At 39.1% G+C, this 22,145-nt stretch overlaps 1 protein-coding gene across 18 annotated transcripts in view; it reads left to right on the top strand.

Annotated features, from left to right (window-relative positions):
• FAM13A (family with sequence similarity 13 member A) overlaps positions 1 to 22,145 on the top strand; it is a 120,323-nt gene that overhangs the window by 16,000 nt on the left and 82,178 nt on the right. For all 18 annotated transcript variants that reach the window (XM_085544999.1, XM_085545004.1, XM_085544998.1 and 15 more), the window contains 2 exons: positions 4,806 to 4,986; positions 9,675 to 9,834. In XM_085544999.1, the coding sequence (XP_085401125.1) occupies positions 4,806 to 4,986; positions 9,675 to 9,834 (341 nt within the window). The remainder of the gene's footprint in view (positions 1 to 4,805; positions 4,987 to 9,674; positions 9,835 to 22,145) is intronic.

The following is a 22,145-nucleotide window of genomic DNA, read 5'->3' as shown; positions in this document are numbered from 1 at the left end:
CTTTGGTAAAGTCTGAGGAAAAATGAGTTGCTGGATTTTGTCTGGTTTTGTTTTCATGCCCTAGAAAATGCAGCTTCAAATTAGTTTCTCTGAAAGAAACTAAAGACTTCGGTGGGGTTCAAATTAGCTTCACTGGTAGGTGAACCTGTGTTTACCGTTAAATGATCAACCAGCTATGCAGGACTGGAGGAATTATCTATTCACTTATCAAAGTATGTGCAAAGGTATTTGTTGCAAAATGGTACCAACAGCAAACCTGCCTTAGTGTTCTTGTTGTGAACTATGAAGAATGTGGGTCAAGGTGTTTCTGAGCCCACAGGTTATTAAAATATAACTGAATCTGGAGCCACTTCACTGTATGGCCACAGTGAAGGCAGTTACAAGCTCCCTTGTAGCCTCTGTTCTCCCTCATGTTGAAATTTGAGTGGGAAATTGAGTTTTTGTAATTATGTTAGAAATCCTTTGGAATATTTTCAGGAATTGATATCAGTGTCTTTAAAGACAACTAAAATCTTGGCCTGATAATAATACATGATTACATTTTCTCCTATAAAATTTGTTAGGGAGTGTTTGCTCCAGTTAAAAATAGCTGGAGTAAAAATTACAGATCTTACCTGAACCTGTAATCCTTTTTAATACAGAGTATATTGTTCTTATTACCAAGCTGAAGAATAAATGATCTGCGCTTTACTGAGAAGGAGAAACCTGATCTATTGGTCTTTTGGGAAGTCCACACAGCTAATTTGTCATGCTAGCAGAATCCTGTGCTACACAGCATGAAATGAGCCCCACACGCTGCCCCCAGATCTGACACATTGCTGTCTATATAAATATTCAGAGTAACTTCAAGACTATGCAGTTCCTGAAGCTGTCACGTAGTGTATCTTGAAGGCAGTCTGGTGTGTCCTCATGTTCTCTTTCTTCCTTAGGAGAAGGGCAGTGATGAGGTGTTGAGAAGGGCCTCTGTCTACAAATGGTGTTAATGAAAGATGTGTATAGTATGCACAGGCCAGGGACATGCTGATAGTGATCTCTATATTGAGTGCCCCCCCAACATTCCTGACAAATATGAATGCTGCTCCTTGCAGAGAGTCCTGGAGTAAAATATGTCCATCGCAAAGAGGCTGTAACTTTGCTGGAGAGCAGGGCTGTGCTTGCCCAAGCAAAATGGGCTGTGCTTGCAAACCTGTGAGAGCCCTGGGTGATTGAAAGGTATTTCTTTCATGAATCTCCATTGGAACTAATCAGTGGCTCCCATACAGCAATCCCTGTTTGAGCTTGTTTATTCCTTCTGGCTTTTCATTCCTTATCTTTTACAACATAGTCACTGACTTTTAAGACATTTGTACATACTGGAACCAGCTCTGTATGCTCAACTTTTATCCCCTTTCACAGGTCACTTGCTTTTAGTGAGACAGGTTGCTGTTGTACTTTTCCTTTTTGGCATGCAGAAAGCTTTTCCCTTATGTGATTTTTGTTGCTTTCTTTCTTGATGCATTCCTTTCTCTACCAAGGAGCAAAATCGAGGCTTATAGCTACCTTTGGCACTCAGTCTAATTAAGTTGAATGCTGTTTCATTTCTCTGAGCTCTCAATGTTGCTCCATTTGAGAGAGCTCATATTTTACAGTATGCAGCAGATAGATGTGAGTTCTCTCACATTCCCCTCCCTTTACAGCTTGCTGTTGCTGGTGAGGGTCTACGTAGTGCCAGTGCTCTGCAGGTTTCAAGGAGAAGGTTGGGAGGGAAGGAGGAGCTTTTTCCTGAATCAACAGGTTGGTTTCTGGAATGCTTGGTAGCCAGGAGCTATTGGAGCTACATGAGCAGGCAGAACCCAAAATAAAGGCTGTATTAGGGAATTTTAGAGGTTAAGCTTCAACCTGAGCAGTGGGTATAAAATGAATAAATGAGAGCTGACCTTTTGATCAGCAGATCAGCTTCCCTGGTTGTCTGTGGTTCCCCAGGCTGTAGCACATATGTTTACATAAATGCAGCTCTGTGAAGTGCACTAGTGACTGTGAGCAAAGGGTCTCAGGTTGGATTGTGATGAGGACCTTTTTTTGATGAGTACTTTTTGCAGTTCTGCTACTGATGACAATAAAGTGTGATATTTTTTCCCTCTGCCGCAGAGCCCTGTCTGAGGCAGATCACTCTATCAGTCCTACTTTCTGTAGATTGTAGAGGAAGAAAATAAAGGCTTTGATTCCTCCAACAACCTGGCCTGGCTAGCTGCGTGCAACCTGCTGCCTGTGTGCCCAGGATTGACTTCCAGGGGAACATTGATAGCTAGAGACAGATGCAAGCTTTTCATTCTGCCCTGCTGGTTGGTAATATGCAAGGCAGCTGAAAGCTATGCAGACATGGTAGCAGGATCACAACAGAGATAATTAGCTGTGGCGTGGCACCATGCTGATGCAGTGTCAGTACTAGGCAGGAGTTTTTGGGGGTCAGACTGTCTGAGTCATGCACAGAGCAATTACACACACCTGTCTGCTGACATCTGTACCTTTACATGATGTTCAGACAGCATGCTCTGTAGGGTGAAAGAGCATGATGCAGATGGATTGATTGAGGAATTGGATAGTGTCTATAGCATGTCAAAGAAACTCAATATGTACAGAAATAGGATGGACCACTGGAAAATATGTCCCTCTTCTTGTGATCTGTGGGTGTATGCTGAAATTGAATGAAACTGAAAACACCCTTGCAAATTTGTCTTTGCCTCCTACACTGTTGAGGCTCCTGTTTCCAGTTAATTAATGTTTTTAGAGATTGTATTTTGTTTTCAGTTGCCTCTTGGACTACTGTCCCCCAGTAGAGTCCCTAGCAAAAGATCCACATACCAGGCAAAGTTCTGTGCTTGACAATAACAAGTGTGTTGATAGCTGAGGGTATTTTTAATATGATTTAATTACGTATCTATGATTTAATATGAAATATTATTTAAATATAGGTTCTTGAATTGCCTTTGAAAGTCTGGCACTCTGCAGTTTTGATTACTGACAAGCACATTTGTCTCATCTCAAGATGCTGCAGAGACCGAAGTACATACACAGCTTTGTGCCACCCTCTGTCATCTTACTTAATGAGTAAGACAGCTCTTGATACGGTCTTGACTTCCTCAGGACATCTTGTACCTCACAAAATTAGGCAAGTACATAAGCCTAAGGCTTTGGCACACTTGATGCTTGTCTGGATAATAGTATAAACAGCTCTGGTGCTCTAATGTTACTCTGATGGTCAGTACCAGCTGAGTAAACCTTAGTGATTAATTTTGAAGCTGAAAAATTGTCTAGCAGGTGGACATGAGAAGAAAGAGAGATCCAGGCAATTAGCTGCCATGACTCATGAATATTCTTGCTCTCTAATAAGTTGAAAACCTGTTTTATTTGAAGTATTGTAGTTATGGATAGCTAAGTTTCATTTGTCCCCAAAAAAATGAACAAAGTGCATGGAATAATACATGTGTACATTGCTTTCTGAATTCATCACAATCATCAGCTTAATTAATAACTTTTTGAAGTAGAGCTGAAGCCTGTGAAATAAATCTCAGCAACAGAACAGTTAACAAATTAATTTTGATTTTTGAATGGTATTAGGGGGAAGATTTGACTTCCTTCCTTCTGCTTTTCACTGGAGACTGGGGGGTAAAAAGCTCAAGAGAGCCGTATTTTCTTGTTCTGTTTTCAGCAGGACAAAAAATTTCATGGCTCCGTAAATGGAGTTTTCTGTCTCCTGTTGCTCAGTGGTTCTGTGACATTGAATTGAGGTAATTTCTGAAGATCTTATGGCCTGGTGTGCATCTTTGTTCTTAGACGAACAGAAGTGAAAGCAAAACGCACCTGATACTAAGGCAGTAATGAGGAGGGAACAAAGGTTTGGCTGTGCCAAGTAATAAACGTCCCTGATATTAATCCACACCACATAATATATCGTGTTTAATGAAAAAGGACACCAAACTCCATAAATACAACTGATATCATGAGGCTACCAGCTTTCTGTGTAGTCAGAGTGCAGACCTGTGGAGGTTATTAGCATCTTTCCAGTTTGGAAGGAATGGAAAATCCTTCAGTAAACGGAAAAGTACCTGTCAATCTAAAACCCCATTGTGAGGTTCAGAGAGGCAATTAGTTCTCAAGGGCATTACCTAATTAGGTAATAGAGTGATGGTGGTAGATATGTTTCTTTCTGAGTGGTGGCTTGGGCATTCCTTGCCATAACTGCTATCAGTTTATACTGAAAATACACTATGTGCTGATTGTTTTGTTATCTAAACAGAAGTATGTGACAAGGTGAATTTCAGTGTTCTATGTGGAAATTTGTCATATATTGTTTTTCTTTAAGCTTAATGAAAAGGAAAGTAATTGGTAATCAAGTCAGAGACAGTCCAGTACACTTTGATCAGTGCAAACACAAATGCAATTAAATTCCCTATTGTTATTCCACGTATTAAAACCCTCAGGAGCCATCTTCAAATTTTGCTGCAGAAATGAAGTTAATGAATCAGATTTCCTCCTGTTACCAGATGATTCACTGTTATGATAATTTCTTCTGTATATTACAAAACAGTTTTGAAAGAAATACTTAAATAGACAAGATTTTTGTATGTTTTCTTCATGCATGTTTGCTTTCTCTGAATGAGCAAATATTTTAGCTGCTGCAGAAAAGGTTATAGCAGATAAAATCCTGGAATGTAAACTGTGTGAAGTACGTATATACAGAAAATCATTTTCTTCCCTAACTATATGCAGGATAAATATGTATATGCATACTTCCATATGTTTTTTTTTCTTCTTGTGTTTTCTAGATGGTAGAAATGAAGTGCAGAAGGAAAGAAACTTGAGAGACCTCCTTAAAGAACTGCCTGATGCTCATTACTCCCTGTTGAAGTATCTGTGCCAGTTCCTGATAAAAGTTGCTGAACATCATGTGGAGAACAGGATGAACATTTGCAATCTTGCCACTGTATTTGGACCAAACTGTTTTCAGTAAGTCAGGCTTTTTTCTTTTCCTTTTATGTAGATAGAATGTTATGAAGCAAATGATGGAAAATGTAGCTGAGAACCCTAACAACAATGATCAAACAGAGGCAATGTTGATGCCTTTGTGGTAATTGTTGGTACTAAAACTAATATTTGAGCTGGCAGGGAATTGAGTTTCTCACTCATCCCCTCTTGTACAACACTAAGCAAGGTTTCCTTTGCTTTGTTAACAGCAGACTAGTTGTATACAATGGCTGGCCTCCAGATTGTTTAAGAGCAAGAGACCTGTGCTCCTACGGCTTTCTTCCTTTGCCATTGAATAATATGGATGCTTCTTTGCGGAAGGATTTGAGCAAGGTGCTTATAAGGACAAAAGGACTTGGATGCAGCACTCAGGGTGCTGTATGCTTAGAAAGCTCTGCAGATTTGTGGACTTGTGATTGTCTTCAACACCAGAGATATGGAAAGGGCTCTTTATCATTCTAGTTTATTTTGAAACTGGTCTACAGGTTATGGGGAGCCCTTGGCCTTTTGAGATTTTTTACTGGATTCACTAGTTCTACTAGTTTATTTCAGAGTACTCAGTTTCTTGCTGCTTCTGTTGAAGATGATGCACTGTACGTGCTGGTGGAGTTGGCAGCAGTGTCAGGAAGAACTATTTCCAGATGTGAGAATGCACTCAAGCAAGATTGCAGCCTCCAGAAATAGGCTTTTTTAAAGTGAGGAAATAGAAGGTAGGTTCCTAGTAACATATTGAGCCAGTTCCACGTAGATGCTGCTTGCTCTCTTAAGGGAGCAATTTTTTTTTAAAGGAGCACACATTTTTCTATCAAGTGGGGGGAGAGACTGAAAAGATGAGTCTGTGAAACCAAAGTTTGTCCTTTTGACTATACTGCCACCTCATCTTTCTTGTAGATGATTAAAATGACTGTGTCAAGATATGATATATTTGCTGTCTTGATACAAAGCCATAAAGCATGTTGTGGGAGGGGAAAAAAAGTCTCTCCCTCCAAAAGAAAGAAAACTCAAGGTAGTGTAGACAGGCATATACAAGTAGAAGAGTTACTGGAAATAGCATTAGAGATTTTTGAGAATAAAAATGTCAGTTGGTAAAGATCACATTTGTATGAGCAGTCTTATTTACACATGGTAGAGTTTTAAAGTTAGGGAGTTTCCATCTAGATGTATTAGTGGGCTTAGATTTATCTCATTTAATTTGTTTGTTCCTAATTCTAGTGGCCAAATCTCTGTGATTTGAACTTCCAAGTGCCTATTTGAATAATTGTTAGATTACTCATCACTTGGTTGAGGAAAGCTCTGAAAATTAGCTCTGAATGCTTTTTGGTGTAGAATGCAGAGCCCTGCAGTTTGGAAATGCAATTGGCTTTCTTAAGATTAAACCATACTTATCAAAAGCTGCATAGTTGTTGCCTCAACTTATCTCTGTTCCTAAGATTGCACAGAAAAGGTTTAACACTTTCTGTAAGGTATAGGCCCGTGTCTAAGAGGCAAAGCATCACATCATTCCATTTCAGAAGACTGGAAAAGGCAGAGTTCTCATAAGATTGAAGACACAAGATTTCTTGTGTGTGTATATGAATGCAGCCAGCCCTGCAGTTGTGATGCATCAAAATGCACGTGCAACAGAAGAGGCAAGACTTGACACATAACAAATGAGTCATGTACTTTTACACAATCCAAATATTTCAGAATGCCGGATGTAGATTTTTGTTTATGCTCCACCATCTGGTAATTCAGCTGTGTGTTTTGTCAGATCTTGATCTTTTCTAGGCAATTGAGGATTGTGGTCTAGACACATTTGTGAGCAACTGTTGAAATGCCCTTTTCTCCTGTGTTAATGAATGCATTCTTAAATTGATGATACTGTGGCCAAATCAATAAAGATTTGCCAGGAGGAGGGAAAGAATTTGCAGCACCCAACTTTCAGCACTTGGCTTAGCCTGCTGGTTAGCTACACTTCTGGAGTGAGATTTTCAGAACACAGTTCAGAGTGAGTCTATCTGAAGTCTGCATTTTCAGGGGCTGTCTTACCACTGACTACAGGCAGCTCCTAGAGAGATTAGCTGAAGATACTGAGTATGAGGTGACTGAACCAAACTTTAACTTTGCATCATTTGTTCAGAGCAGCGCATGGAGTTGCTGGAATGAGGAAATAAGGCTTAGAAGCCAACAATTGTCAGCAATTGCACTGCTGAGGAAGGAAGATTTGAGATTTTTCTGTCACTTCACACATCCAAAATCAATGTCTGTGTAGTTAATGCTTAGAGTCAGAGAGGATAAAGTCCATCTTGCTTTCTACAGGATGTTCTTAGTGACATTTTAGCTATTAGATATATTATTTCTGACTCGGTAACTGAACCTGTTTTGCAATTGTATAAACCTCATGGCTGGGCAGCTTTCCAAACATTTAGGTTATATTTTAATTCCCTTCATCTCATTCAGTTTCTTTACATCAGCTTCTCATTTTTTCTAAATTCCCAAACTTTCAGTCTTTTATTACTTTTGTCTTATTCAGCACTTCTCCTGCTTCCTTATTTGTTGTTTGATAAATCAAACTTACGTTCTTCTAATGAAAGGTTATCTTTTGTTTTCAGAATTTATAATGAATAGAAGAATGGAGAAAATGTCTTTTTGCAGTCCTTGTAGTGAAGTGTGATGTACAATATGGGAAAACATAAAGAATGAGGTCGGACAGCTCAAAAAAGGAAAATGTGATGATTTGAGATTTAGTGCACTGTTTTCTCACAACTTGGATTTGTTCAGATTTATTGTGATGAAAGTGAGAGAAATATCAACCCTGAGAGACAGCAAATGTGGAAGAACATTAATTATTGGCCTTTCTGTTATTGAGATAATTTGTGTGGAGGATTAATGCTTTTACTGTGGCTACTCTCAGAGGAAAATGTCCATTGACCCAGACTTCATTGCTCATACAGCCATATCTTTAGTTAATCCTCACAGTTAGTGTTGAAGAGGAAGTGTAGGACCAGGTGAGTTCTCTCTCCTTCTATCTCCTCTGTTGGGTCTGGTTGTCAGAGAGGCCATATTCCTGTTCTTTGACTGGGATGTTTATAAGAGATACAAGGTCCATCAGTTATAGAGAAGGAAGATAATTTCTTTGCACTTTTTTATTTGTTGTTCTCTTCAGCTCTCTCTCTCAACGAATGATGCATGTTTGTTGTCTCTTATTCAAGTTCTCACTGGCGTAATGGTATTTCATTCCAGAAGTGTGATCTGAAGGTTTGCTTAGCCCCTCAAAAGGGGCTGGCAAATGCAAGTGTCTGATAAAATGCTGCTGTTTGTTGTGCAGCAGTTGGATGATCATGTAAAGGCCTGGGAGTTTTGCTGATTTGGGCTGCAAAGGGCAAAGTATCTTTAGTGATGAGGAGCTTTCCTCTCAGTGCTCCTTTGCAGAGTTCAAGCATTTTGTCTGCCCACTTATCTCCCAGATCCCCTCGCTCTGGTCACTGAGGAAGAAGGGCCATGAAGTACAACTTCTGGAACTGTGGCAGAAAGAAAATGCTGGGCAGCAGTTGTGCTTTGGAGATACTTCTATTCCCAACATCAGAGTGAAAGTTCCCTCCAAAGTAATGCAACTTAAATGCACTGCTTGCATTGCATCTGCCAATGTTGTTCCATTTGAGTGGTGGGAGTGTAGTACTCAAAGTACTCTACTTTGATGGCAGAACAAGGATTTCAAGGATTTCTGTTACAAGGATTTATAGTATTGGAGTATTTTTATCTTTTCTCCCACAGAAGACTTTATGAGGAGAACAGAGGGAAGAGCTTTATGCACCTACCTGAGTCCTTACTGGTTTGGGTTGAAAATGGTCTTTCTTCAGATCTTGATTCAGAATTAAGAAAGCATACACTCAGAATTTAAGTGGAAGAACAGTTTTATAGGAAAAAACAGTAATAATGCTTTTGCACTTTGTCAAACTGTGGCCTTGGTAAAGTCTCTGTTAAAGTCCTCCTTCCACTAAGCTGTTTTCATCTCACTCTTGCATCTGTATTACAGCTGCAATTTTTATATTGAGACAGGCAAGGAAACAAAATTCACAGTTTCTTGTACTTTGGCCTCCTGGGTCTCACACAGGGGAGCACATTCAGTCATATGAAGCAGTGGGCTGTTTAAAGCTATTGCTTCCACTCACTGCCAACCTTAGCCCTCTGTGCAAAACCAAATGGTATTTGAGCTCCAATAGCTCCATACAGAAATGGTGCTCTGGAATATTTTTTAAGCACCTCAAAAATTAGGTGAAGGAACATGATATGCATTCTGGAGTCTTCTTAAGCTACAGAGACCTTGCCTGATCCTTCACATTAACAGTTCAGAGACGCTGAATGCCTCATACTGTTTGTGCCTCAGTCTTGGAACCAAATTTTAACAAAACTAGTGGTATCTCATTTGGAGGTTGTCTCAATTAGATCTCTCCCTAGACTATGTGGAGTAGATTGTTTGACCAGCAGATAGGGAAGTTAATATTGCTAAGAAAAAACTGCAAACAACCATAATAGTTGTTACCAGTATGGATATGTTTCTTCTCTCCTAGAGGGTTTCCTCTGCCTTCAAGCCGACCTGTATCCACAACTGAAGTGTTACACAGGGGCTGTGCAGGAACATTTCCCTTTTGAGTATCTAACATTCTGCTTCAAATTCCATCCAATTTTAGTGTGCCCTCTGGATTTGAAGGCATAAAAGAACAAGAGATCTGCAACAAGATCATGACTAAGATGCTGGAGAGTTATAATACCTTGTTTGAGCTGGAAGGTTTGAAGAAGGATGAAGAAAAGCCAGTATGTGAAGAGCTAGGAAGAATTATTCTGGTTAAAGTGAGTATCTCTGATATTGTACTTTCTTGCAGGAAATCAGTAGTGCAGACTCATTGCTGCTTCAGTTCAGAAATCTTTTAGGTAAGTAGTAGGTAAACGCTGTCATGATAATGTTCTATGTTAATAATTGGTATATAGTTTTACAGATTAATACTGCTAATAGGCCAATTTTTATTACTCATCTGAAAGTTGTTTCTATTTAACAGCTTTAGAGTATAATAGAATGGTTCAGTTGCAAAGAGTTTTTAAAGAAAGATCATCTAGTCCAGCAGCCTGACCACTTCAGAGTTTACCAAAAATTAAAGCATCTTATGGAGGGCTGAATGATAACTGAATGCTGACAGCCAGGTGGCATCAACCTCCTCACAAACACCTGTTGCAGTGTTTCACCACCCTCACAATAAAGGAATTTTTCATGATGTACAGTCTGAATCTCCTCTGACACAGTTCTGTGCCATTCCCGTGTCGTTTTGTCAGTTCTCAGGGAGAAGAGCCTGGCACCTCCATTTACCTCCCTTCCTCACTGCACAGAACAATGAGGTCACCTCTCAGCCTTGTATTCTTCAGACTGGACAATCCAAATGTCCTCAGCCTCTCCTCACAGGTCATGCCTTACAGCCAGTCAAGTGAAATCAGCTGAAATCTTTAGTGCCTTTACAGTATGTTTTAAGGTAGTCTAGTGAGTCACAATTGCAGTGCAATCTGTACAAGTAATACCAGCTGCCTCCAGAATTCATTGCTTTCTTATGATGAATAGGTAAGGGAAGAGTAAACCTGTTAGTCTTTTAGCTGTTACTAGTAGTCATGTAAAATCATTCTATGGAAAGAGATAAAATGTCTGATGACCCTTGCAGTTCTCTCCCTAATGTTTGTTACTGAAGATACAGTGGCTTCTGGGTAATGGAAGTGATCAGTCTGACATATGAAAGTTTAGCTGCTGATCATCACTTATGAAACAAAACTAGGTTAAAAAGAAAGTCATTTTAAAAGCCAGGGTACTTTAAGGAGTCCAGTAGAAGGGCTTTTCAAGTATGTCACCATCTCCTTCAAGCCAGTTGCAAAAGTCAAGATAATCTTACACTTCTAAGGGCTTATACCTGGTTGAAAATGCCCAAAGATGGAGACCTTGGTGATTTCCCACAGTGGCCATCAGAAGGTATGGTGACAACCAAAATTGCTCCATCAAAATAGTCTGAAAGGTAAAGTTAGTCAAATTAGTTGAAAAATGTTGCCCAGCTCTTTGCTTTAGAAGAGAGATGAGTGGAATGAGCCATACCTAAAAACAAAGGCTTGCATTGTGCTTGTGTTTTTGGGTTTTGCTGATGGTTTCCAAATCCTGCTGGCAGTCTGCTATAAAAATTTCACCATGTTCCTTGTCCATGTAATTTGGATGAGTTTTCTAGCTTAAACAAGACAAACACTCAAACACAAGAAATACAAGCATCTAATTTTATACAGCAAAGTGCTTGTTGAGATGTGTCAGATGGCTTTTTGAAAGGATTCTTTATACCATTCCTAAATGTTACTTTTCTTGTATCCTAGCAGATATCCCTCAACCTTGCCAATTTGTATAATGAATTAGAAATAGTGGACTGAAGGAGAAAACCAAGTGGCAATAAATGAGATTCAGTAGAGAAAAGTGATTGCCAGCTTGCTAATGCGTGAGCTGTCCTATATATATAGTAGGAGCCAGCTGATCCATGTTATAAAAGAACAAATACTTCAGAAAATTATTGAGGTGACCTGGGTCACTGTCTAAAAATAGCAGGTAATTTATAAGCAGAGTTACTGCTTCTGGAGATGCCACTGATGAATTCATATCTTCAAGCAGTTAAAGCTGTTCCTGTTGGAAGGAATGAAAAATGTAGGATGTTCAGGATAGTACTTCCATAAACTGAGACCTTATTGATTTTATGGGTTTCACATTGAAGCATGAGCTGTGATGGAGTGGAGGAGCAGACAGCAAGGAGAGGGAAGTAAATGAGGACTCATTACCAAGCTCATCTGCATTTACCTAAGTGTCTTTTTCAGCTTTTGTATTGTGAGCTGCAGGAGAGTGAGGAACTTGCTGCCTTCCTTCTGGCTAAGTAAGGATATTTCTGTCACCCCTCACCCCCAGATCACTTGCTATATTGCCAGCATTTCATCTTGAGTTGCTGCATTGCTACTTTTCCCATGACTGCCTGTACTCTCTCTCCTTTCTCTCTTTCCCATGTTTACATTTGTGTCCTTAATTTTCACAGACCTGTCCCACTCTTCTTCTTGTAATCAAATCCTGTTGGACCTTCTTTCCCACTCCAGGGGAAAGGCTGGCAATCATAAGTACACCTCCAGTCCCTGCACATGCATACTGTAGTCCATTTACAGTCCGTACTTATTTGTCATCATATTCTTAATTTTCTTAAATATGGAGAAAGCTTATTATCCAGGTTAGTATGGTGCTTGTGGTATGGTGACCTGTGTATGTAATGGGCCACTAGAGTTTAATGAGTCTTTTCATAGGCAAACAGTACTGCCTCATGTTTTCTGGAATGCTGCTTTTAATCATAATTTTTGAGACCAAAAGGGTCTCAAAACAGAGATGGAGATACTTAAAAGAAGAAATTAGGTTTTACATTTTTAAATAATTATTTACATTTCTAAGAGGTTTATGTTGTGATGGTCAAAGCTATCTGCGCTGATGCAGGTGCATTTTTCATTGAGAATTTGAGAAGAACAGCTTGAATCTTGAAACTTGTTGTACAGGGAGAAGAATGCCGTGAATTCGTAGAGGGGTTATCTTGAATCAAAAAACCCAATAGCAGTTGGCTTAAAAAAAGAGAGATTAAAAACTTCACAAAATCCACTTCCCTTAGCACTCTAGTATGTCTTTCCAGCGTACCAAATTACAATAGTAGCCCTGCTTTTGCTTATCTCTTTTTTTTTATGGCTGCAGACTCTGGTGCTGCAAAACAGGAGGTTGTTTTTTCTCCTTGAATTCTCCATTCTCATCATATCATCTCCTTATTACCTTGTATTTTTTAAAGCCATCATCAGCCCTAAATCATGATAGTACAATACCTAGAATCGTTGCATCCCATCCCAATATGGGAATGTATTTCAATTCTTACCCAGTGATGTTTAGCACCTTCCTGAACTTGCATGTCTCTTGACACCTCATGATCAATGTATCTTAACATTTTCCCACGCTTTGCAATGAAGTCAGTGGATTTTTTCAAAGAAGTACATCTCTTTTAAAAAGTAACCAAGAACATGTGCATCATGGAGATAAAGTCGTGAAAGCCTCATACTTTGAGCTGTGTCTTGGGAGGGAAAAGCAGCACTTAAGCGGAGTATGTTACCTCTTGTTTACTGTGCTGGATATGTCTAGGAGAAAATCGCAATGCTACAGATTTCCAGGAGGAGTAAGCGCTTTTCAATCAGCTATGGACTATGGCAGTTTATAGGAAGTTAATTTTAGCTATGGGGAAAAGAGGTGTGATTCTGTAGGCTGTTGTTTGTTGACTCATCTTTTTTGCTGTGTTTGTGCACTGAGGGGGTACAGGTTACATCACACCAGTTTCAAAGATTGCTCAGTCATTGGGAAAGACAAACAGTGCCAGTTAAAGGGATTTTTTTGCTCACTTTCTCACTGGATCATAGTTCAAAATGTAAGGAATAGGAAATTTCTACAAGTTGCCTTCCAGCCCCTGCTTTGTTCCCAAGACTATAAAACCTCCTCTTGCTCACTGTTTAGGCCTATGTTAATACTATAGTTAGAAGTGCACTGGAAGAAGAAGAGCACTGGAACAGGCTGCCCAGGGAGGTGGTGGAGTCTCCTTCTCTGGAGATATTTAAGACCCGCCTGGACGCCTACCTGTGTGACGTGGTGTAGGGAGCCTGCTTTGGCAGGGGGGTTGGACTCGATGATCTCTAGAGGTCCCTTCCAACCCCTACAATTCTGTGATTCTGTAATTCTGTGAAGTGCTGGGGAGCTTTTCTTTGGAAACCTCCATTTAGAAACAAAACAAGTACTGCTTTCACAAAATGACATGCATCATGGAACAGATTCCATTCCAGATTCCCTGGGAAATCGAACTGCAAGGTTCCTGGTGTCTGTGTGTGTATGTGTAATATATTTAATGTAGCTGATTTCATTTGTGGCTAGCTATTATTCAAGTGCATTTTCCAAGCTTCAGTTTAATTTCCAGAACCAGTGAGGGTCTGGAAGATTCTTAGGCTGTTGATTGACAGGATCTACTAAATACAAACAGGTGGAGAAGTGGGTTGAGTGTTCTGATTAGCTATCTGCTCAGTGTTGTGTTGTTCTGACTTTGAAGGATCATAAATATTTTTTTATTGGGCAGAGCCAGGTGTGACCTATTTATTTTCTTAACATTTCTGAGCTGCTGTTGACTTACACAATGTAAGTTTCAGTGTATCATAATAAAACATTTATGATTTGCTTCAGAGCAGAATTCCTGCTGTGTTCAGTTGTGGTCCCAATTGTTTTTTATGGCACTAAGCTGAGCAGTAACTTATAAAAATCAGTAAGTTCTGAGTTGCTGTATGGTTGACTTTGTCATCTGCTTAAAAAAATTGATCGAGGTGATTGATCAACCTACAGCAACAATATAAATAGTAGCTTGGCACTGTGACCTTTAACTTCCAAATAATTTAAAGTTCTATTCAAACTGCAACCGCATATAGCCCTATATTGTGCTCCTAGCCAGTGTTGTACTGTTACAGCTGCAATGAAATGAGACTTAAAAGTAGCACCATTACCGTTACTCATTAATGATCAAAGATAAGTGGTGAAAAGGATTATTTTTAGTTAAGTGTCCGGTGGAATCTGGACAGACTAAGTATTATGGGATTCTTGAGAGATTTCTGGAATTACCACTTTCACTGGTTCCAAGTAAAATGTAGTACCATTTGGGTCAGTATTATCTTAGAATAAAACGTACAACCTGTCATTCAGTGTCACAGGGTTACTTTTTTTTTTTTCCTTAAACTTTCCAACTAATGCCTTCTTGACAGAATGTCTTTTAATTTTAAGAAGCAGCCAGCTGACAGTGCATAATTGTTTGCACTGCAAAACAAAAAACAATGTGATGAGGATGTAATGCTGTTCCTGGCTCAGTTACCTATTTGGGAAAGGAATGCAAATAAGTCCATTTATAAAATTAAATTTATAATTCCATATAACTCCAGGGCTGCCCTGCACTCACAGCACACTGCTGCCACCTCAGTCCTTTGCTGCTATGATTATACACACAGCAGACCAAGTGATCTCTTGTTTACGTCACAAAAAAAGGCACCTGCTTCTAATCAGTATTACACTGCCCTGGCTGAGCTTGCAGGGTCTAGATAGTTTCCTTTATGCTTCTTTCATGCCTGGGACCATTTTAGCCTCACATTAATGGCTTGTTTTTGGTACTGGATTAGTTCCTTCCCTTCAGAAGACACTGGGCACTGATGTCCTTTGAAATCATTACTGAAGGTCTCAGCATACATACATGTTTTATTCATTATTCGCCTTTTTAGGGCAAGTCATGCCAGTTCTCTCCTGCCTGGGCCAGAGTTCATCCAAATGGTGGTGTGGATTTAGACAGGAGAAGGATGGGTGGAAAGTATATGAGGATAAAGATCACCAGTGGAAATCCATCATTGCTTTTCTGTGTAGTATTTCTTTAGCTAGCATTCACTTCACAGTTGTCCACCAGCGAGCAGATGGGCATGCTTATAGTAAGGCTATATAGTGGTTCAGCCTGAATGACATTTTAAGATGTGAACTGACAGGAAATGAGTAATATGAGATTTGTAGGGGAAAGTTTATAAGCCTCTAAACCTTTCACCTATAGCATATTGGGGAACCTCAAGTGAAGTGAACTGTTATTTTAGGCTGTAGCTGAGGAAGGCAAGTGAAAAAGTCAGATGACTATCAAACAATTCCTTGTTTAATTTTGAATAAAATTGCTAAGCTCTTGCATATTTAAAGGGAATGGACGCATATAACATATTTCTCTTTCTATCCTGCTCTATTTCTTGTATACTAGAGCTCTTTCAAACCCAAACGGTAAATTTTGAAGTGAAGATGCTTAGGAACTTTTCTTTTAATTTCTGATAACTTTTTGTTTGCAAATGCTCAGCAGTGATAACATTGCCTCTTGATGATAGCACATAAACAAAATGTAGACAAAATGAAATCTGTATGTGTGTTCACAACTGTATTTTACTTGAAATGCTTTTCATTCATCGTGCTTTTATTAGGGGTAGGGAATGACATCACAATTTAGCATTTGAGAGCAGTTCCTCTCAGTCTGTACAACATCATAGAATCACAGAATGGCCTGGGTTGAAAAGAACCACAATGATCATCCAGTTTCAACCCCCCTGAGATGTGCAGGGTCTCCAACCACCAGACCAGGCTGCCCAGAGCCACATCCAGCCTGGCCTTGAGTGCCTGCATCCCCAGCCTTGGGGACGGGGAAGCATTGAATTCAGTACCGAGAAACATAGTACAGTAAAAATAAGCATGTGAGCCACTACTCTGACTGTGTACATCCTTACTGTACCCAAGGAGGGAAAAAAAAAAGTTGTTTGCTGGAAGGATGAGAATTTTCCTACTAAGACAAAATTTCTCAGTTCCTCCCATTCTGATTCCCCAATATTTGGTTTCTCATTAATTAATTGTTCAGTTAAACAGTTTACACAAAATAATAAGTAATACCATTGCTGTAAAAATCAACAGTGCCAATGCTTCAGTTGGAATGATGACATATTGTAGGCAATCAGAATTGTTCCAAAGTAATGGAGTGTAAGACATTTTTCAGCCCGTAGGGGTTTAATTCATACTGATCTCCCAATAGCTTCATCTGCAGTACTGTCAAGGTGGGAATTTCAGAAGGACTCAGCACTGAATGAGTTCTTTTTCCCATTATAACTGAGTAGCAAAATGCTCACTGACTTGATTGCAAGTCCTGTGCATTCTTTATGAGCCCTCATTTGAATAGCAGGAAGAGCACACTTTGTCCAGGAGAAGCTTGTTGGTACACCAGGTGCAATTGGAACATCCACTGCTTTGCAGGATTTTTGGAGACTCGAAACTTCCGTTTAATAAGTAGGGCTCAGGGCAGCATAAAAGCAACAGGAGACTGTGGCACAAGGGACATAAGGGAACAGATGCTCTTTAAGTGTCTGAATAGATAAGCTCTTGAAAATTTGATCTATCCAGCATATTGCAGTGTGATTTGGCTTTAACTGCCAGCAGTAAATATCACTGAGTATTAAGAAAGTGGCCTATCTTCTGTAGTACTGGAAATCTTACAGCGGTAGAGTTAAATAGTGACACATTGGATACTGTAATTTACTGCAACATCAGATATTCATTTTAAAAATAACATTACTGAATTCTATGCATGAAAAAGTTTGGATTTTTTTTCTTTATGATTTTTAGGTCAGAAATGCAACTTAGCTTTTCCAAGAATGAGTTAAGGGAAGTGTAACATGAGATGCAAACCTGGAGAGCCTGGGTTTCTCCTTTAGCTACATCATGTTTTTCTTTTAGGTTATACTTCTTTCTGTTTATGAATAACATAACAGTAAATAGGTGAATCGGACTCCAGCTTTCAAAATTGCCTGGGAGAACAGAATGTTCCCCTGGAAATGATCTTTGCTCTGTTGTTTCTGAACACACACATACATACTGGGTACGTTCAGCAAGAGAGCAGTGTTGCTGTTTCATTTTGCAAATATTTGGTTTGCTTCTTTTTTTACTTAAATTCTTCTGCACATTCCTTATGGATACTTTAGCCACAAACTGCTGAGCTGTGAGCAGTAACCTGTTACGTGGCCCCTTAACTCTGACATCTATTGTATGACGAGCACTTCCAAATTGTGGAAATGAAAGATGTTTTTGCTCATTGAAATCTTGGTTACTTTTTTACAGATTCTGGGATTATATTTGATCTCACCATTATCAGTGTAACTGTAGCTCTTAGTAAACAGTCCCCCTGGACTGTGGGAGACACACTTTTCTCCTAGAAAATAGCATGATATTCCACAGATGCAGTAGCCAATATTGAAGTATATCATAGGGTTATTGCTATGTTTGTCATTTCCTTTTTTATATTGCAGTCTGCTCTGAAAATAATGGATTTCTGTGTTTGCTGCTTTCATACCAAGACCTTTGTACATGTTTTGTGGCAATAATCGTAGTAGGTTAAGGTTGTACTGAAGCACAACAGGGAAACCTTTAGCAGTTTATTAAGAGAGATGGTCTCAGGTAAAAGGTCATATATATAATCTTGGGAGAACGAAAGGAAATGAAAGGGGAACTGAATGGGGTATTAGTTTCCTATTGAAAAGCAGTGATGCATTTTTTGCGAAGAGTGAGATTTTGCTTTTTATTGCTTCTGTCTGCAACAGCTCTGCTCAAGTGTGGGTTATTAAAGTATAGTATAAAAGACAGCACAGTAGAACAGCAGATAGGTACTGAGTCAGCTGTACTCTCCTTTCTAAATGTCACTATCAACCAAGGAGAAGTTGGGTATGTAGTACTAAATATGTCATCTGTTGTTATGTTCATCTTTAATCCTTAGATATAAGAATGTTTAACAACTTTGATAACATCATTTCTCCTGCTAGCAGGGGTGTTTTCATTACTTTCTGCTTACACGGTAGAAAGGATACTTAAAGTGTGGTGGAAAGACACAGTGTGAAAATGATTTAATAATATATTATTGTCAGTATTTTTCCTGAAGATATCTGTGCTACTGAGTGATGACTCTGTGTACTGATAGTTGAATTAAAATTAGTCATTCCATCCAGTTAACATTCATTAAATTATCTGTGGTCACTTAAATTAGAGAATTTCCTTTGGAAATCCAATGCACAATAATTTTAGTTTTAAAAATATGCATTAGTTGGTACTTTCTGATATGCACGGAGTCTTAACCAATCAGGAGCTGTTTTGTGTGGTTGAAAGAGATTCCACGTACTCTTGATTTGTGGCCAGTAGAAAGAAGAGCTTTATAGTTGCTGTAGTTCTTTCACTTTTGCATTGGCACCGCTGGCAGCACTTCTGCTCATCACATCTGAGCTGCCATGCTCCAGAATAGCTTTGTGTACTGGTTTGGGTAACATTCCTTGCACCAGTGCCAAATGAAGGGAGAACCAGGAACTTTAAAATTCATTCTTTCTGAACTACTCATTACTGTTACTGTTGCACACTTTAGCTGTAGCCTAGGAAGAAGTCACAGATGTGACCCTGGTAACACCTACTGAAGCAAAAGCCAAGTAGCAATGTTTTGTGGGGCACTGCTAAGAGAAACTGAATGTTTCTTTCTACTGTTTTCTGTGGTGCATAGCTGCTGACCCAGCCAAAAATCAACTGCTACAGACTATCCCAGTGCAATCAGCTAATGCATCATTTCTGCAATCATTTTCAGCATTGAATTCGCTGGGTAATCCTCTTAATGGTTGCTCATCCTAGGTAAGGATGGCTGCACTGACACAGATGTGGGGTCTGTCTAGCCTAGATTCCTGCCGCCCACTGCAGCCATAAGCGGATGTCCAGAGAGGGGTAAGAACAGGGTAAGGCATATCTGGTATGTCCTTCAGTTACTCAACCAATTCCTTACTATTTTAGGGGGATTTCCTGACCTTGACTTGATTTGTGTGTTTAGAAATGTCCAAAGTGGTTGTCCTGTAACCCTTTGTGCATATGCAAACACTTCTCTTCCACAGTGCCACCTGGCACAGAGTTGCATAAATTGCTCCCTGTCATGTGAAGAACTGACTCCTTTTGTTTGCTATAAACATGTTTTTTTACTAGTGTCGTTTGAAGGCCATGTCTTGGTGGGTTTGTTTGAAGAAGCAGTCCATCTACTCTCAGTTGCCCTTAGTTTTGTAAAACTGCATCAGAAACTATGCAAGCTACCATGACCTTTTTGGGGGGGTTTTTGTTGTTGTTTTTTTTAATCGAACATTAGTACTGACATTTGCAGCCTTAATCGCTGCAATGTTTGTTGTCTGTCAAAACCCCTGCATAGAGTCGGTCAGCAAACAATCATGTAATAGCTTTTCTATTTTGGGGCACTGGGCCAAATACTCTGAAGCAGTAAATTGGATAACATTTAGCAAAGCTCAAGAAGCTACACACATTCTTAATGTCAGAAAAGTACCTAACTTTTTCTTGCTGTTGAAAATGAAAAACAACAACAACAATTTAAAAAAAAACCAAAACCTAATAGTCTGTATAGCTTAACAAAATGATATACATTAATGAAGCTTGGAGTTTGTTTTAAAGTCTTCTCTTAGGTTTTAACATCTCACAAAGTAGATCCAATGCTTTCTAGCAGCCTTTGAAGCTTGAACTGGAAGTCCAACAGCCCAGTCCTTTCTGAATATGCAGTTTAAGAGGCCAAAAAGAGAGCCAAGTAGGGAGGAAAGGATGAAAACAGCAGTATTGATGATAATGTGACAAAAATATCTTGAAATATCAAGTGATCAATAAATGATTCTATAATGTACAAGAGATTCTATAAATTCGTCTATATCATTAAAACAGAGCACACTGTATGATCATTGCTCTTGCTCTTTTTTTCCTGAGCTAGTTGTAAGGAGAAGCATTTATGCTCTCATGTTACAGTGTGGTTTACAAATGATTGTGAATACCCTTCACTGCGCAGTTTGATTTCCCTAAGACTGCACTTGACTGGGGCTGAAAAATGACTAATGGAAGTGGATAAAGGGAGTAAATAGTACGGCTTAATCTGCTTAAGAAAAGTTATAATGAATAAATACAGCTGAACTACTATTGCAAGTATTTTCTTGTTCCATGTAAATGGTATGATTTTGTAAAAGGTTTTTACTTAGTTTCAGTCCACTTATGATGCAGTAAATGAAGTTTTTTCTTTTGTGCCCGGATCTTTTTCAGTCTTTTCTACAGATGTTAGTAATGTCCCTAAAATTAATTTCACTCTGAAATTGAAAATGAATATCTGATATTTGTTTCTGTCAATAACCCTGGGCTGTCTATCTGTCAAAGAAATAAACACAAAGAGGGGTAAGTGCAGCAGCAGTTGCTGGGTAGGAGACATTGTCAAGTATCTAATACCCTGTCCATGATTCATTGTCTCCTTTATGCATACCCTTGACCTATTGTGTTTCTTCATCCATGTGGGAGGAAGCTAGGAGCTGGAGTATTTAACCACCTGTCTTTATTAGTGTCAGCACTTCTTGACATTAGAGGATTATTCTGGGGATGTTCTAATCTTTTCTAATCATTGAGGTCTCTGTAGTTAATTGGTTTAAAGCTTTTATTGAGGTGGACTCTCACGCGTTCTAAAACCTACATTTTGCATGACCTGCTAAGAATACGCCAAAGGAAGAAAAGATTCTTCATTAGCAAGCTAGACTTACTAAAGAAGAGGATGTGTTCCTTGGGCTAATATTATTCATCTGATCTACGTATAAAATGCTGGACAGAGATTTGAATGAAGAAAGTTATTTTTCACGTTTTGGGAACATGTACAAACCAACTGTGTTCTGTAGTGTTTTGTGACAAGTATTAGCATTTGTAGCAGTGTCATCTAAGAATCACATTCATGAGTCAGGATCCACAGCTGTATTAACCCAGAGCTAAAAGACAGTTTCAGATAAAAGAGTTCGCAGATTTGTTGAGCTGTATGAGCAATATGAAGTATTTAGGAGTCTTGATGTGAGAGTAATAGATCTCATGGGAAATAACAGCTGATGGTCCAGAATGGACCAATGGAATCTATTATTGCAGTGTAAGGCTAGGGACATCTGAAAGTCTCTAAATTTGCTATCAGTTGAAGAAGCTGACAAGAATCTTTGTTTGGTGTTGACGTATTTCCAACAGAACTATTTGCTGGTAAATATTGCCTATCAAAATTAGGAAGGTAAGTGAATAATTTCTAGCCTTCTCCATGATCTTCTTTGTTCTTATTGAGAAATCATCAGAAGAGTTTAGTTCAAAACCTGGTTTTGATGGCGTCCTGTAGAAATGTTGACTGTTTGATTTGGCCCAAGTATTCTTGATTGTAGAAGTTTTCCCTTGGTAAGAGTGGGGGGACTTGATGCAGTGATGAGCAGCTACTGTAATTTGAGTGGATTTTGGAGAGACTCTATTACTTCATTTTTTCAGGTGGGATTGTCTTTTACTTTAAAGTGGGATGGAGAGATGGTTACTGACAGCTATTGACATTGAGTAGGACTTGGGTAATTTTTCAGATGTGAACAGTTGGGTTTCACTAATTGTTGAGCACACACAGTTGAGCAAAACGAAGCTTCTACCTTTCAGA

Source organism: Coturnix japonica, chromosome 4 (assembly GCF_054131305.1).
Source record: "Coturnix japonica strain WE chromosome 4, WE-NBRP24, whole genome shotgun sequence".
Taxonomy (NCBI): domain Eukaryota; kingdom Metazoa; phylum Chordata; class Aves; order Galliformes; family Phasianidae; genus Coturnix; species Coturnix japonica.
Note: the sequence above shows the minus strand (reverse complement) of the source record. Positions and strands in the feature narration are given on the sequence as shown.